This window comes from Nycticebus coucang, chromosome 20 (genome assembly GCF_027406575.1).
Source record: "Nycticebus coucang isolate mNycCou1 chromosome 20, mNycCou1.pri, whole genome shotgun sequence".
Lineage (NCBI taxonomy): Eukaryota > Metazoa > Chordata > Mammalia > Primates > Lorisidae > Nycticebus > Nycticebus coucang.
The window spans coordinates 51,818,894-51,837,349 of NC_069799.1; the positions used below are offsets into that span (position 1 = coordinate 51,818,894).

General features: G+C 42.9%; 1 protein-coding gene across 1 annotated transcript in view; it reads left to right on the forward strand.

The window, feature by feature from the left end:
* The window catches only part of PIP4K2A (phosphatidylinositol-5-phosphate 4-kinase type 2 alpha), a 167,618-nt gene that overhangs the window by 100,140 nt on the left and 49,022 nt on the right, over positions 1-18,456 (forward strand). Inside the window, exons 2-3 of the mRNA XM_053572382.1 lie at positions 9,461-9,558; positions 10,782-10,878. Coding sequence (XP_053428357.1) covers positions 9,461-9,558; positions 10,782-10,878 — 195 coding nt within the window. The remainder of the gene's footprint in view (positions 1-9,460; positions 9,559-10,781; positions 10,879-18,456) is intronic.

The following is an 18,456-nucleotide window of genomic DNA, read 5'->3' on the forward strand; positions in this document are numbered from 1 at the left end:
TCCCACCTCCTCAAACTTGCTAAGAAAGTAAAAAGTAAAAAAATGGTACCTTTATGATAGTCATTGTTCTAAGGTTATTATAGTTGCCATCACTATACATCAGAAACATGAACTTTCTGCTGGGCACAGTGGCTCACACCTGTGATCCTAGCACTCTGGGAGGCTGAGGCAGGTGGATTTCCTGAGCTCAAGGAGTTCAAGACCGCGTCTCTTAAAAAAAAAAAAAAAAAAAAGCCAGGTGTTGTAGCGGGCACCTGTAGTCTCAGCTACTTGGGAGGCTGAGGCAAAAGAATCCCTTAAGCCCAAGAGTTTGAGGTTGCCGTGAGCTATGATGCCACAACACTCTACTGGGGCGGTTGTGGTGGCTCACACCTGTAATTCCAACACTCTTGGAGGCCGAGGTGGGCAGATCGCCTGAGCTCACAGGTTCAAGATCAGCTTGAACAAGAGTGAGATACTGTCTCTAAAAATAGCCGGGCGTTGTGGCGGGTGCCTGTAGTCCCAGCTACTCTGGAGGCTGAGGCAGGAGAATCGCTTGAGCCCAAGAGTCTGAGGTTGTTGTGAGCTATGACGCTATAGCACTCTACCAGGGGCGATAGAGAGTGAGACTCTGTCTCAAAAAAAAAAAAAAAAAAAAAAAAGAACTTTGGTATATAAATGGTGGTAGTATCCCCATTTTACAAACAAATGGAACACAAGAACTCCTAGGTATTTGGAAGGGTTGGTTATAGCTATTGCACTTAAAATGGGTAGTTCTGTGTCAGGGAGGTGGCCTACCTTCTTTGTTAATATGTATTATTCTAAATTTCAAAGCTGATTCCTCTCTTTGCTTCTCAGCTCCCCTCAAGCCCTTTGCACCCTCTTCAAAAATATTGTGTGCATTTGGTTCCGGAGAAGCGTGTGGGGAGGGGAATGTGCAATCTTGGTGGCCTTTTCTAGGTCACCCTGTGGAAAATATTTTCCTAGCAATGTGCCTGAGGTTGTTTTGTATACCTTTGGGGAGAACCAGTGAAAATTGTGACTCACATGTACAGGGCGCTGCTGTTTGCAGGACAGAGACAGAACAAGTCAGAACTTCCAGCAGTGATTCATTCCAGTAGCTCCAGGAATACCCTCAACTCTTTATCTCCTAATAGTCCTAATTTTAGTTTTTTGCTTATTCACTTCCTAAAGCGAATGAACCCCTGGGCAGAAAATGTTCAAAGTAAATTACTTGGTGGACAGAATCTTTGTTTACTTTATCAACTACAGAGTCGCAAAGGAATTTTGTTTTTTTTAGGGTAAGTCCAGTAAGTGGAAAATATCTATTTTCAGATACTGATATGAAGGGATGAGAGGAGGAGTGGTGATTTTTATTCGTCATAGTTAACTTGTATCACATCTTTGATTGTGAAATTAGGATCCTTTTGTAGAAGCCAGAAGCAATCAAAAAATTACTTTTTAAAGTCTGGGGAATCTGATATGGTAGAGTATTTATTATTGGATTTCCCTAAGAAATTAATTAAAGTTAAAATAGTATTCAAAATAATAGTCATGTTGAGTTATGCATTACAATTCTTCATCCCATTGGGCCTTACTGATCTTGAATCCTTTGTGTTTATCTTGGCTCTAGTTTATTTTTATTATTGAATTATGTTTTAAAATATGCACTCATTTAAGCAGTGGGAATCTTGTTTGGGAGATAAAATAAGCCCTTTTCAATCTATGTTGAGATTTTGAAGAGGGATGAATGGGGCTTTCAAGATAATTCCCACTCTACTCTCCCCATCTCTTGCTTTGTTCAATCTCTGGTGGACACACTGCCATGAAAACAGCCCCATCCCCGGGCCCCCCCACCAGCCTTCATACCTAACTGTTACTTCACTTGTGGGGTGCTTCCTGTTTCATCCATCTCAAGGTGTCATGATTTGTAGGAAATTGTCTTCATTGTAATCAGATCAAGTATCTCAATGTCTACCCTGCAAGTGAGAGGTTTTTTTCTTCTTCTTTGGCCCTTTTCCTGTATTCTTGGCAGAACAAAAAACCAATTGCTAATTATATATTAGTCTGAGAACACAGTGTTTAGGGTGAACATATTGGAATTAATTGTCATTAATAATGCCTCTTACAATTTATGAAAATTTTCTTTGCTCGACTTAAAAATCATATAAATTAGTGAGGTTTATTTTTTAAATGTCACAGTGTGAAATGGCTTTGTGGGGACACTTCTACACGCCTTAATTTCAGAACTGTTACCAGCTGGGTCTCACTTATTCATCCCTTGTCCAGTAGCTATTTATTATTCCCATTTTTGCAGCTTAATTGCAACCTCTGTTTTCTTGCCAGTGTGAATTCGGTCTCACTTCTGCGGGCATGGCACTCACTGCCATCAGCAGATCTAAGCCACAAAAAACCAAACCTGTGTTTTACAGTGCTAGAGATAACGCACATGCGTTGTAAATTTCAATGTCTTGCTGAGGAGAGGAATCGAGATACTTTTCTGAGTTGTGCTACAGGATATTTTACACGGAGAGGCCCACATACATTTTACCGTGCTTTGTGTTAATTATATTTTTCATAAAAGAAAACTCAAACAATTGGCTTTAATAAATAAGTGCCTTAGAAATCGATTTTGCAGCCTTCAACGATACTGTTTATGATTTGCGAAGATTAAATGGAGCTATTTCTTTTCCCTCTTTTGAAATGACAAGGAATATTAGAGAAATGATGACTTTTCAGAGACTCTGGTCTTTCCAAAGTTAGATCATTCTGTAGAAACTACATAAAACCCTGTAGTAGCCGATGGTGCATATTCAATTAAGTATGCATTTAATCATTTATTCGAACACCTTTTAAATTGCTATTTAAAAAAATAAAGAATCCTTTAGAAGATTTTAACACAATGAAGATGTAAGTTTCAGGTAGACTCTTAGTAAGTTGCTGTGTATCTTAACCTCACAGGCTGTCAGAAATTTGAAAGGATCTTAGGTTCAAGCCAGTCCAGCTCTTGGAACCTCATATTTGAGGTAACTCGTAAGTTACTTTGAAGAAGATGTAAGCTTAGGCTGGGTTGCAGGTACAGTTCCACCATTTGGTAGCTAGTAGCTTTCTAATCTCACTCAGCCTCAGTTTCCTTATCTGTAAAAATGGGGATAATAGTCCTATGTCATTAGGTTGTGAAGATCAGAGAAGATAAAATGCTCTAAAGCATTTCAGTGGGGCTTGGTGCACGTCCACTAGAGATTAGCAGTAAGGTGAGTGCCAGGTATGAAAGCAGGTTAAGGCAAAGCTGAGCAGAGGAGATCTCAGTAGCATTCCCCAACCTCCTCCTCTCCTGCTCTTAAATTGCAACACTCTGCCAGAACATCGGGGCACTTTGCACTAACCCTTGTGGGTCCCTGTGGCCTTGCTTCCATTGGTGTTTACAACAAAACTTTATTTTCTGTCATCTGTTGGACCCCAGCATTGTTAGCACTGATACCCAACAGCTAGGTAGCAAGGCAGGGCTGACCCACACCTGCCATCTGGGGGCAACTGGCAGAGCATGAACAGGAGCAAGCGGCCCCTCCCAGGGCAGCCTACAGGCTATTTCCGAAGCATTTACTCTATCTTAATCTTAATAGGCCCATGAACATGACTGTCAAAACAAATAGAGAATGAATTTGTGTTTGCCAAAGTAGCTTGACCACTATTAAGTATTTCTCAGAATGAGAAATATAAAGTGGTATTGGCCTTTTGTTGTGAGAGTTTATTAAATATTTGCAACCTGAAGGAACCTTAAGTGGGACCTTAATGCTATACATACAGTTAGTGCTTTGAGTTTGTTTAGCTAACACAATAGAATTTTAATCAACTGAGAAATCACTTTTATTTTCATACATTAAGAATGGTTTAGATTTTGTAATATATGCTTATTCCTAAAGGGTGGGGTATATGATTCTTTTCTTCAAATAGTAATGGTTAACACAAATCTTTTTATTTCTTTCACGAATATTATATAACGTAAATATAATCTCTGTGTGTTCCCAATTTATCTATAAAGACAGAAAAGTATAAATACTTTGTTAAAAAATGTTGATAATAAATATAAACTAATAATAACCATTATTTTGCTACTAATTTGGGGGTAGACCACATAGAATGGTTGGGCTAATTGGAATGCCAGACTATCTGGCATTTAATAATAAAATTTAATAAATTAAAATTTCTCAAATAGAAGACTTTGAAACCCAAGAATTTTATCCTGAAACCATGAAGTTCCCAGCCAAGAGCCCTGTGTAAAATATAGAAATTAACAAATAGGATTAACTCAAACTTATTCAAGATGATAGCTCGTTGTCCTTACCTATATTAACACACGAATTTGAACTAGAGGCAAGCAATATATTTTACGTTAGGTAAGGTGAGGTAGTAGGCTAAAGGAGAGAGTACTTCAGGAAGTTTTATGGCTTTTCAGTTTTTGGGTACTCTCTCTTGAGTGCATTTCAGTAAAACTGAAATGATTGCTAAGTCTCGTAGAACAAAATAAAACATGCTTATACAAAATAACATAGGGTCTCATAGCTATACCATAGGAAAAAATAGTGTACTATTTAAAATATTCTTTGAAGTGGTAGGTAGATCTTGTGGTTTGTGAAGTGTTTGCTCACAGGTCATGAAATCTAGCTACTCACTTGACCTAGAAGTTTGTTGGTGGTGGTGGTGGGGGTGGGGGTGGGGGTGGGGGGTTTGGGGCAAAAAGAAAACCAAAGGAAACATGAAGCAATTGTGAACGAAAGGCCCCTGGAGGAAAGATAAAGTAGCCACAAGATAGCTGTCTAACGTCACTCAGTATCCAGCTACTTCTCAATTATAAAGGTGTAGTACAGCTTTACCAGGACACATTATAATCTGCTATGTGAGAGCTGTGATTCTAAGTCACCTAGTATCCCTGAGGTTCTTTTAATTTCACCATCTTATGATTCTGTATTAACCAAGGTATAATGCAACTATCTTTGATTTCTCATTTCATTTCTTACCTTCTTTAATAGAGTAGTCTGATTTTTGAAGGTAGGGAGTCACTAAGAGTTTTCATCTCCTGACATTTGCACCCTAGTCACTGCTCTCCCTCCTTGCAGAGCCACCTGGGGCTGCACCCCTTCCAGGAAGCCTTTGGGAGAGCCACACCTGTGACAGGGGCTCTCCGCTCTGAGTTCCCATGGCACTTACTGTCTAGATGCCAGCATTTCTTCTACGTTGGTTTGTGTTTTACTGTTTGGGAATATCTCACCCCATTAGCTCAGTGGACAACTCCTCCCTGCCAGGGATGGTGTTTTGTCCTGATTTTTCATTTCCAAGGGACTATCCAGAACTCTATTTTAGACTTGCAAAATCTCAGTCCTGAAAGACCCCGCTCATCCTCTTGTCTCTCCACCTGCACCCTGAGGCAGAGCCCTCAGGCACATCTCCCCACAAGTCCTCATTCTACCAATCCAGTCTTTCCCTGTTTGTCTGGGACTGCAAGGGACCCTTGACTACACCTCAAAGCCAGCCCCATTTTTCTCTTTAAACTTTCTAGTCTACATCCTGCAGTCACTTTTTCTAGCTGTCTGAGCCTGAGCCCCTTGGACTGCCCCTTCTGTTCCACTATTGAGTCCTGCTGTATGCCCTTCCTTCCTGGGGTGGTCCTATGCTTTTCCCTTCCCACCTCACTGGTGATTCTTCTTTCCCCTTTGCAAGCCCATCCTTTCCTCCCAGGGTTGTAAACTCTGTAAACTCCCAGTATTCTTCTAGACTCTCCTGGAGGCTTCTGGAGGAGGAACCTCTGCTTCCTTTCCAATTCCTTTAGCCTTTCTTATGGGGAACTAATATCTGATTCCTGGATATGAGTATTTTTATCTCCCACCCCTGCCTAGCTGACACCAACACTCAGAGGTCTCAAGAGCACAAATTTAATGAGCTCGAAACTGAGTTTCTCTCTTTAAAATGCACCATCTTAGTGCTGCCCTGTCACGCAAGCCATTCTTACCTCTGCCCCCAAATCTTTCCCTACATTTCCAGCCTGCCTTCCATCCCTGATGATTCTACCATATTGGTGCATTGGAGTCTTTCTAACTCCTCCATCTCTGCTGCCTCCTGTCTCCTGGGGTTTCGCAGTGGCCCTTCCCAGGGCTCATGGGCCTCCATGCCGCACACCTTCTCAACTTCTGCACTTTCCCCCAGTTAGCTATGCCCCCCTCCTGCCCAGGGCCTGCCCTCCTGGAAACCCTCTCCACCAGCCAGGGAAGCCTCACCCGTCCCTCTTTCATCATTACAGTTTTACACATGTGCGATTCTGCAGTTGTGCCTGCCCCCTGGACTGTAAGAACCCCCGGGGTGAAGACTGGCATCTGAGCCACACCCAACACAGAGTGGCCCTAAGGTTGTGCTGACCAGAGCATGGATGGGACTGAAAATCCATAAGGGATGTTCTTGGTTACACATCCCCTTGGCTGAGTAGTTTTCCTATTTTTTCCCACATAACATGTTCCAGAGCAGGTACTTGCATAGCAGAAAGGATTCAAAAGTTTCTCTTTTCCTCGTGTAACTTTCTAAAGGAGCAGCTGCTGTGTGACACTGATCTCAGCAGCCTGGGGAAGGAATCAAGGGATTTGGAGGATCTCCTGAGTTGATCATGTGCTCTTAAAAAAAAAAATTGGTGTTTGATCCTACCTCCACATTGTGTTTTACTTCCTAACTTTTCTATGTGTGGAAGCGGTATGGAGTTGATTGCTTCTTAACTTTTCCCTACCACCCTGCATTTTCCTTTTTTATATTCTTCTCTAATCCGAGAGATACTGAAATGTGGATTGAATTGGCCCCCAGCTTCATTCTAATTGTGTTGATTGTCACAGGACTTGGATTTCCCGATTCTCTTTTTCTCTTTCTGTTATTTTTTAAACTTTGATATTCCATTGCCAGGATGAAAATACATAAATTTTAACTTTTCACAATTGCCTCTGAAAATTACTAAGTATTATAAGACACTTGAGTAACATGGATGGGAGAAGTTTAACTATTTTAGATTCCTGTTTTTGTCCCATGGCAGCCTCACACATTTGGGAAGCTAGCTGGAAATCTGGTTGTTACTCTTTTGTCATGTTCTGTCTTTTCTCTCTGGCCACCTTTTTTTTTTTGAAACCGAATCTCATTCTGTTGCTCTAAGTAGAGTGCTATGGCATTAAAGCTCATAGCAACCTCAATCTCTTAGGCTCAAGCAATTCTCTTGCCTCAGCCTCCCAAGTAGCTGGGACTACAGGTGCCTGCCACAATGCCTGGCTGTTTTTAGAGAAGAGGTCTCACTCTGGCTCAGGCTGGTCTTGAACCTGTGAGCTCAGGCAATCCACCTGCCTTGGCCTCCCAATTGCCTGGATTACAGGCCTGAGCCACTTGCCCCAGCCCACGGGGTCTCACTTTCCCTCAGGCTGGTCTGGAACTCCTGAGCTCAGCCCATCCGCCCATGTTGGCCTCCCAGAATACAGGATTACAGGCATGAGCCACCACACCCAGCCCTGGCCACCTTTCTTCTTTTGCCCTTGGCATTCTTTAGTTTAATAACAGCATATTTAGGTGTGCTTTGAATATTCCTATTTATAGCTTTGAGTATTCTGTATCCACAGATGTATAACTTTCATCAGTTGTGGAAAATTCTCAGTTATTATATCTTCAAATATAAATCATCTTTGATAGTCTAGCTGTTCCTTTATAATGTTTGGATTTTATTCTATATCTGACCATCCTAATAGCCGAAGTCTTAAATATTTTTGTTATCTCTGTGAGCTTAGATTTGGTTGATTGGAATGCTGGAGGCTGGAGTTGGGGGCACTTGCTCCCAAAGACCATTTGTGTCTACTTCAGCCCGGTGTCAGGGCCACTTTTGAAGGTTTCTTTCAGGGATTGGAGTTCAGTGTTGAAAGTTGCTCGAACCACCTGGTTTTCCTTTGGCCCAAGTAAAGGTTGAAATTGGCATTTGTCTTTAGAGAAACCCCTCCTTTCTGACCTGCCTCATCATCACCACAATCCCCGTGGATTAAACTCACTTTGGGGGAAGAAGGGTGTCATGGAGATTTCCTCTGCTTTCTGTGAATCCGGAAATGTATTAAAAACTCTATCAGGAAACGCATTCTTTTGTTGTTTGCTAGTTTTGTTTCTATAACTAAGGACCCTTCAGAGGCCCTACCTGGAAGTAAAATCTTTTTTTTTTTGTGGAGACAGAGTCTCACTGAACCGCCCTTGGGTAGAGTGCCGTGGCGTCACACGGCTCACAGCAACCTCTAACTCTTGGGCTTCCGCAATTCTCTTGCCTCAGCCTCCCGAGTAGCTGGGACTACAGGCGCCCGCCACAACGCCCGGCTATTTTTTTGTTGCAGTTTGGCAGGGGCTGGGTTTGAACCCACCACCCTTGGCATATGGGGCCAGTGCCCTACTCACTGAGCCACAGGCGCCGCCCTGGAAGTAAAATCTTTAAAGTGGTTTTTACTGCTAGCAACAAGAGAAGTACAGCTTTGGAACCAAGATGCATAAAGAATTAACCAAAAGAAAGTCCAGCTTTTCAAAGTCATGTGTCAAAAGCTGTTCTGCCAGAACTCAGTTCTACCCTATGTCCTCTGGAAACACACTTTTGCTTTTGTTTGAGATAAGGTCTTGCTCTGTCACCCAGACTGGAGATAGCTCCCTGCAGCCTTGAATTCCTTGGCTCAAGTGATCCTGCCCCAGCCTCCTGAGTAGTGGGGATTAAGGTGTACATCACCATGCCTGGCTGATGTTTTGGTATTTTTGGTAGAGATGGGGTCTTGTTGTGATGCTCGTGCTCAGGCTGGTCTCAAACTCCTGGCCAAGAGATCCTCCCTCCTTGGACTCCCAAAGTGCTTGGATTACAGCCTGCTTTTGTTCTTAATCCCTGTGCAACCCCTTTCATAGTTCTTCCTCCTTCCTTTAATCGAGGTTCCTCTTTTGGGAAATTTAAGCCCCACTTCATCTTTGTTTTTAAATTTAGTTCTTGTAAGGAAGGTGAGGAGCATGTGGATGACGGTGTGGTTCTTTGAGTGCCCCAAAGTATAAATCATATCCAGTAACTCAACAAATAATACCCTCAAAAATTTAAAGGCCCCCTTTCTCAGATGGCATTTTCTTTTCTGGGGCTCTGGTTGAGCTTTTGGGTTATGGGAGAAAAGCAGGGACAGGTTTCCTCCCTCATTGCCACCGTCAGTGGCTACCACAGACCCAGCTTCAGGCAGACATGAGGTGTAGGACCTGCAGCTGGGTGGGAGATGGAGGGAAAGTCTGACGAGGGGGTGAGGAGGCAGGAAGGGAGAGTTCAGTAGGGGGGGGGAGTGAGGGCAAAAGGTGGGTGGGCAGGCAGAGGAGTTCCTGTGTCCCCGAGGCTTTTACTGCAAAGTATACATTCATCAAGCCCTTCCCACCTAGATAGTAATAACCTGTACCGTTTTTTATATTTTTCTAGATCAATGAACTGAGCCATGTTCAAATCCCTGTTATGTTGATGCCAGATGACTTCAAAGCCTATTCAAAAATTAAGGTGGATAACCACCTTTTTAACAAGTAAGTGCAAGTATGACCTTTCACGGGACGGATGTTACTGCCTTGAGTACAATTTCTGGGCATTTCTATAATCACATAATTTTTCAATGGGTGGGAGGAAAGTTTTGCTGATGAAGTTAATCCTGTGATAAACATAACCATCTGTCATTCTCAGAGAAGCAGCAGCAGGCCCTCTGGGATAATATCCTTTGCCATATGGCATAGTGTTCTCTATGACTATCTTATATGTTGAAAATGATATTCTCATTACAATTTAAATTTTTGAAGCTGTACATTGCTTGGGTTTTGGAGCTTTTATGAACCTCTGCCCTCTTATGTAAAACTTTGAAAGTGATAACTTTTTGAATATCAGTTACTACATCCTAGAGCAGTAGAGAATTAAGAAACATTTTTACAAAACCTAATTGGGTAGTTGGGCATTGACAATATTTCTCCTTCATTTGAATGTCATTTTAGACATTGTTACAGAGCATTTGTTATATAGGGTTCATTGAGAGCCCTGCCCTCAAGGGGCTCACAGGCCAGTAGTTTAAAATTGACATGTATACAAATTACTATAATTTAGTGTGCAAAATACAACAATGGAGGGGTGCGTGTGTGTATAACATATACATACCTGATTCTTTGGGGACACAAAAGAGAAACCAAGTCTGAATGATTAGTGTGCACCTCAACGAAATCCCTCCTGCTTGAGGAACCATGTGAATTTCTCGGGTCATTGTCCTCATGTGAAGCTAATGTGTTAATTTTTTCTCATAATACTGTTTAGAGGTAGACCTTTGGGGGGATTCTCTACGCGAGTTTAGGATGTGGGTATTTATATAAAAGAGGCTGTTGGGGAGTGAGGGTGCAGCCATGCCTTGTAAGCTTTACACGGCAGTGACTGCAGATGGGCAGGGGTATTGCTGTCCCAGGCTCACTGTGCTGTGCCTTCCTAACTCTCCTGCTGCCGTGATGTTCCTTCAGTGTTCCCTCTGCCCTGGCCCCTTCCATTTCTACCACATCTTCCTTTAGGAATGACTACAGGTACAGCCAGGATTAAAGAGGTCACACAGAGCATGCCCATTGCAAAGGAGACAGATGTTACCCATGTGGCCCCTTCTGTCTCCTGGTTCTTACTGTGGGGTTATACCTGGTTCTTGGAAATGGACCTGTGCCTTGTGAGGACCGTGAACTCCAAGCACTTCTCTGTCTCAGCTTTCTCCCCCACATGCTTATTTCAGAGAAAACATGCCGAGCCATTTCAAGTTCAAGGAATACTGCCCAATGGTTTTCCGCAATCTGAGAGAGAGGTTTGGGATCGATGATCAAGATTTCCAGGTGAGTTGCTTTTAGAACATTTGCTTCCAGTGGGAAATGGGTTTCATTGTGCCTTTTGCTCTGTTAAAATAGGATTTATATTTTTGCCTGTACAATTAATTATATAATAGTAATTTTCATTTTGTGTAAGAAGTTTTCGATGTTCTTTCTGAAGTTAAAGGGTTCTTTCAGTTAGTGACCCCTATACAATATGATTTCAGTGTAGAACTTGGTAGGAAAAGAAATTATTACTCCTTGGAAGGAGACTTGAGCACGGGAGGCTTTTATGGAATACTCTTTTTCCAGAAGGATGGGTATGTGCTTCATAGAATTCCCATCACCTATCTTCGTAGGGGCCACTTGGAATGTCAGAAATTATCGTGCTGGTTGGCTGCTTTTCAAGTTGGTAAACTTGGACTCTTGTTGCAAAATTTTTGTCCAAGGACACCTTTTGTGTGCCATGAGGCTGGATTGGTGAGCAACCACAGCAGTGTGGTCACCACCAAGAACCTACTAGTGCTGGCCATGATTTTGTGAAGCATCTTCTTGCTCTTGGTTCCTGCCACATTACAATGTGCACTTTGATTTTTTCCCCCCATACATGCCTGGTTCTCCCTTTTAACGTTTAAAATGTCTTTTGATCCCTGATTATTTTTCCTCAGAAAGGGCCGACAATTGGTTACCAAGTTTCATATAGCAAGTCAAATTCATAAACAGGAAGGATTTCTCTTTTTAAAGAGCAGAAATCTAAGTACAGACAAGTGAGTATCCCCAATCAGAAAATCTGAAATCCAAGATGCTCCAAAATTCAAAACTTTCTGAATGCCGACATGATGGTGCAAATGGAAAATCCCACACATAAGTACACATAAGTACTCAACACAACTTTTATTTCGTGTACACACAAAAAAATTATATAAAATTGCCTTCAGGCTGTATATTTAAGTTGTATCTGAAACAAATACATTTTGCATTTAGACTTGGGTCCCATCTCCAAGATACCTTTGTATGTAAATGCACATATTCTAAAATTAAAAATAAACTGAAATAATTCTGGTTCTAAGCATTTCAGGTAAGGAATGCTCAACCTGTGCTCACATATACTGAATCCTTTCAAATCTAGTAGACACTTTCTCTAATTTGTCCTAAATTTAAAATCCTACTTTATTCTGCATTAAGTGCTGCCTTGCCACCCTGGGTGACCTTATAAATTGAGTATTTACACAGCTAACCCTATATCCCCACTAACCCCAAAGCAGTCCCTACAGCAAACCAAGCTCTCAGCATACTTCCTAAAGATTCTTCTACTCCCCACTGCCCCCCATTGCTAGAAGTTTCCAAGAATTTCTCACATGCTCACTCAGGCAAAGAGGGTCTCCATCTTTGGAAAAAGCAACTATGAAGAGGGACTATACCTAACAAATGCAAATATCGTAACCTAGTTGTTTGTACCCTCATAATAACCTGAAATTAAAAAAAAAAAAAGCAATGATGTGGTTGAGCTATGGTGACATTCCGTCATTGTGCACTGTGGTCGTGGTTTGCCTGGAGGCACAGATTCAGAGCTGAAGCCCCAGAAGAGGTTGAGAGCTGACGGGACAAGCAGAATGTGGGTGCTCAGTTTGATCTTAAAACTGCAGTGGAATCAGGACACCTGGCGGGACTTAATTTTTGAGAAAGAACTTAGAGTTTTGGACTTGAAATTTACTGCTGAAACAAAAGTCTCTGTTTCAAAAAAAGAGTATCACTTTGTTGTCCCCAGTAAGGTGCTCTGACGTAATAGCTCACAGCAACCTCAGACTCCCAGACTCAAGTGATTCTCTTGCCTCAGCCTCTTGAGTGGCTGGGATTACCCACGCCTGCCACAATACTCTGCTATTTATTTTTAGAGGCGGGGTCTCGCTCTAGCTCAGGCTGGTCGTGAGCTCAGGTGATCTACCTACTTCGGCCTCTCAAAGTGTTGGGATTATAGGTATGAGCCACTGTGCCCAGCCCAAATAAATGTCTCTTTTAAAGAATAATTGTTGGAATAGTAGAAAGGGTCTGTATGACATAAAAAGGAATAACAATTCTAGATCATTAAAAAAAAACATTGTTATATTTAAAGAGCCCATATGAAAATGAACTAGGTACTAAGTGTGGTTGGTACTAAAAAGCTAGTATATCTGTTGCTCTATCCCCATTCTTTGTTTCTGTTGTTATTGTGATGTTGTGTGTGTGTGTGTGTGTGTGTGTGTGCACGTTTAATAGCTTCCCTGACATTTCACAGAAACAAAGTTTTGAGGGCCTATGTTAGTGTTTTGTTAGAAAGACTTTATTTCCATAATGAAAGAATCTATTTCTTCTCATAATCAATTCTGTCAAACGAGATCCAAAATGGACTCATTATATTCTGAGTCCTGTGCTGCAGCAGAGAAAAGTCATTTTTTAAAAATTTCCTCAAATGGCCAATTTAAGTTGCTGAAATACTGAGATGGGGACTGGCTTTTCTTCCTCCTTGTCCCCCTTAAAAAAACAAAAACATGTAAGTTGATATTTAAATAAGTGCAAATTACTGAGTACAAACTTTGAAGAGAAATGAGGCAAGTGGGAGATGATTCACACACAAGTAACTAATTGGCAAGTCTGTTAAACTCTTCCATGAGAGCTCAGGATTGAGGCAAGTCCATGTGAGTGTAATTAATCCTTGGAACCCTCCTCCTTTCCTCAGCTCTGCCTGGTGCTTCTGGCATTTAAATTGCTGCTTTCTTTTTGGCAACTGTATTTCTATTCAAAAATAAAAAGAAAGAAAGAAAGAAAAAGGTGGGTGTTCAGAGTAACTTTAGCAAACTAAGGGTATGATTCTTTCCTCCCAAGCCTGGATTCTGTTCCCACTAGTGTCTGTACTGCTTAGAAATTTTTCAGCAGGGACAGAACACAGGATTGTAAATGTGGGTTTGTCCCAGTTTGTTGGCTAGTTGGTTTTGGGGAAAAAGAGGGCAATTGTGACAACTCTGGCTCCAGGGTCACCATTTGGTCCCCTGTGCACTGCAGGGGTGCAGGCAGAATGGGCACACAGGCCAGGACCTGAGGGGCCATCACCTCAACTGCCTGGCACGTTGCTGCTTTGCTGCTCAGACAGTCCATTCATCAAGGCCAGTCCAAGTAGCAGATATTAGTTGACACACGTGGCACCTAATAACTAAAAGCAGTCTCACTTTCCTCTCCTGAAGCTTGCTGATGTGCATTTGCTGAACAGAATCCCCACCGTCCACCTCTGCTGCGTGTACTTCTGAGTACCAGCTACAGAACACTGTGTCTGAAAAAGTAAATGTTTTTCTGAGCCCGACAGTGTGAACTGCTTTGAATATTCTTTCTTAATCTGATTTTTTAAAGCAGGATTGGTAACTAGACTTTCATCTTTTGGAGGCTTTAGATTGCTGAAGGGGACTAGACGTTGTCCTGCTGTATTTATTCCTCCAAAGCGCTTGCATTTTGCACAAGCTGCTTTACATAAGTGAGGCAGGAAGGAGCTCCATTGTCTGGTTCGGATTCAGACCTTTCCATTCAGTCAAATGGTCTGGACTAGTCTCATTTGTGTGAATGCCTTTTTGCTCCACCTGAAAAAAAGTCACTATTGATACGAAGTAGCCTGCCTAGTTGACCGCTATTTAAACTTCTTAAAAGGAACCAAAAGCATTCCTGCTATCCCAGTAAACATTTGTATCTTTCCTCTGGTTTTGATTTCTTGAATGTCTTTTAAAATTAAGTTTCTTTTCCTTGCTGTTAAAGGTAGATTCAAATAGCAGTTCTAGAATATTCATCATTAATAACAGTACTACCTAACATGCATATATAAACCTGTGTGTATGTGTGTGTGTGCACATACGTGTACTCTGTGCTTCTAGATTCGGAACTTTCTCCAGTATATTAGTGGGTTTTTTTGTTTGTTTGTTTGTTTTAAGACAGAGTCTTACTATGTTGCCCTGCGTAGAGTGCCGTGGTGTCACAGCTTACAACAACCTCAAACTCTTACACTTAAGCAATTTTCTTGCCTCAGCCTCCCAAGTAGTTGGGACTATAGGCGCCCGCCACAAGACCTGGCTAGTTTTGTTGTAGTTGTCATTGTTGTGTAGCAGGGCAGGGCTGGGCTCGAACCTGCCAGTCTTGGTGTATGTGGCCAGTGCCCTAACCACTGAGCTATGGGCACAAGGCTGTTTTTAAATTATGTGATTGGTTTGTAATATGCTCAGAGTTGATATGTTTCCAGACATGTGCTGCCTGGGTGGTCCCTTCTGTGATCTTAGTGACCATAGTTTTGGTCCTATTTCTACAATTACCACTGGGCCCTCAAGGCCCTGGGATTTCATGTATGATCATCAAATCAAGTTGTATTTATTTATACCAGAGTATCAAGCCCTGGGCTAGATATTCTGGAAAATGCAGAAGAGAAGAAAATGAAATAATCATTTTTTTTTTTTTTTAGAGACAGAGTCTCACTTTATCACCTTCAGTATAGTGCTGTGGCATCAAAGCTCACAGCAACCTCCAACTCCTGGGCTTAGGTGATTCTCCTGCCTCAGCCTCCCGAGTAACTGGGACCACAGGCACCCGCCACAATGCCCGGCAATTTTTTTGTTGTTGTTGTTGCAGTTCGGCTGGGACTGGGTTTGAACCCGCCACCCTCGGTATATGGGACCAGCGCCCTACTCACTGAGCCACAGGCGCCACCCAAAATAATCACTTTAAAAAAAAATTAGTACCTGTTGGATTCTGTATTAGATACTGATGAGACTTATAGAAACCAAACATTTTGATTTTTCATGTTCTTCATGAAAATCTGCCCCACTCTTTCTAGTCTCCCGGGGTATAAGGAAGTCTTAAATTGGTCCTACGAGGTCAAATGGAGACTCCAGATCATATTTCTGAGCTGCCAAGGATGATTGCCCACCAGGAACTGAAAAGTTACACAGAAGGAAGCTGAAGTTGTTAACCCTAGATAGATTACATAACCAGAGCAAGGCCTCTTGCTCACTGTGGAGGATAATACCAGGTTTCCTTCCCCCCCTGCCACATCTCCTGAATTAGAATCCTTCATTATTCGAGTTGGATGCTCTTTCTTCTTTGTATTGGTAACAGAGAAGTCTAATTGAGATAATTTTAAATACTAACATCTTAAACTTTTGATGTTCTTATTTTAAGTTTAAAAATAAAATTCTAAAATGTTAAGAACTTCAGCGTGTATTAAACTTGGGGGGAATTTTTTTCCAGTATCTCCAGACTATCAAAGGAAACTGTGTTCCACACCTCGATTTCCCACAAAGACTTTAAACTGCCCGAGGGCAGGAGCTGTGTTGTCCTGTTTCCAGGCTGCCGGCCCTGTGTTCAGCACTGTGCCTGGCTCTGGCAGAAACCTAAGAAATAACTTGTGGAACAAAGGGAGAGAGTAAACAATTGGGAGCGAGTGGGTCCTCCAGGCCAAAGCCGCAGGCAGGAGAGCTCACGCAAGGGGAAGCAATTGCATGGTAGAACTATGGGCGATAAAGATGGGTGAACAGCAGGAGACACAGGAGAAAGTGGTGACAGGGCTGAGAACCCCAATCCAGTTCTCCCGCCAGCAGGAGTAGTGATATCATGAGGTCTCTGTTCTCTGAGGATAATCGAATGGTTATGTATACAATGCATATAAGGAAGGTAAGGAAATTAGGAGGCTATGAAATATCCCGGTGAGCCAGGGCACTTGTCTCAACTGTTACTGAGAGGTTTAGTGGCAGATGGCCCTGGGGAGCACAGCACAGGAGCCGGAGAGGCTGAGAGCACAAGGGTGCTGATCGTGCTGATCATGGAGATTGGGAAGTTTGGGGCTGGGAGTGGGCTGGAAAGGGAGACGAAGTTGAGATTTTGACTTGTTGACTGACCGTGACATGATACTTGCTCCTGAGGATGGTGGTCAGCTGTCAGGCATCCTGGGTTGGGGCTTAGGACAGGGTCAGGTGCAGAGGCCCGGCTCTGGGAGGGACCAGCACAGACATGCTTCTGGGATTCCTCCTTGATTGCACCATCTCCCAAGTGCCTACTTATTGGATGGCTAAGCTCTTCTAATCCTCTGACACCAGTTGTTGCCTGTTGGGTCTAACCCAGCCCCTCTCTTTCACCATTTGTCCTCCTGGGTAGTTACCCTGGAAGGAAACGCCACTCTATGCAAGGTGTACCTGGGCTAACACCCAAAAGCCCCTTTCTGGTGGGACAGCTTTTTTTTTTTTTTTTTTTGTAGAGACAGAGTCTCACTTTATGGCCCTCGGTAGAGTGCCGTGGCATCACACAGCTCACAGCAACCTCCAACTCCTGGGCTTAAGCGATTCTCTTGCCTCAGCCTCCCGAGTAGCTGGGACTACACGCGCCTGCCGCAATGCCCGGCTAGTTTTTGGTTGCAATTTAGCCGGGGCCAGGTTTGAACCCGCCACCCTCGGTATATGGGGCTGGCGCCTTACCGACTGAGCCACAGGCGCCACCCGAGACAGCTTCTTGATAGACGTAAGGAAGCTCCTGTGCATCCCCTTCAGCATCAGTAGATTCTTCCAGGGCTTTCTCTGCTCGTTCTGGAGCTGAGCAAATTCCTGTCCCCACCTCCACCTGCTCCTCCCTCCTTATAGCCTAGGCTTCCTGTCTGCCCCCGTTTCCCACCCTGAACCTGCTGTGGGTTGTGCCAGGCAGCTTTCAACAGAGAAAGTCATTCTTGCCCCTGGGTGCCTATAACCTGGTTAAACACTGTGCTTATTTATCATGTGCCTTGTGGACAGGTCTCTGCTATTTTAATCTGCACAGTCAAGTACCACCCTGAGATTTTATTAGTACCATGCACTAACTGATTGCACCACTGGAGCTCTCCAGCCTGAGATTTTAAAAGGCGAATTCATGGTACTCTGAAGTTCCTGCCGTTCTGCTGCTTTCTCTGTTGGTTACTGCCTTTCATTTTTATATTTTTCTTTTTCTAAGTTGTTTTATTATTGATAAGTGTTAAATTGCTCTATGTCTTGCTGCCCTCCGTAATGAGAAAGCCATTGTATGCCTGGGATCACAGCTCAGACTTTCTTTGAAATTCCCCAAGAGCTTAATGCAGGGCTTTGAACACTGTGAGCATTTAATAAAATCCTTGATGGTGATGTTCAAATTCGCACATTGATCTTTAGCTCTCTGGTGAGGTCAGAGGACCATCTGTGCACACTCAGATATGTCAAACAAAAACCCAAGGAGCAGCCTGGTCTGGGCAAGTTGCTGTTGTCTCCTGGGCTGTGTGATTTGAGGCCTGCAATCATAATCGTCTCAGCAGGGCAGTGTCGGCTTCCAGGTCTCAACCAGACAGGTAGAGAGCATTTTGGTGAAGTTGGGAGGCCTGGTTTACCTCTCGGATCTTTGGTGACTGATTTGGTGACCATAAGTCATTCATTTAACCCTGGGGGGTTCTCAGCTTCCTTCTCTATAAAATGAGCAAGATCAATGCTGAGGCCCTTTCAGGCGTCAGATCTCTGAATCTAAGTCATCCTGAGTAGATGTCTGTCATTGAGCTTCTTCTACACAATATTGACATCTTCTCTTATAGGCTGGTGGCTTTTACACACT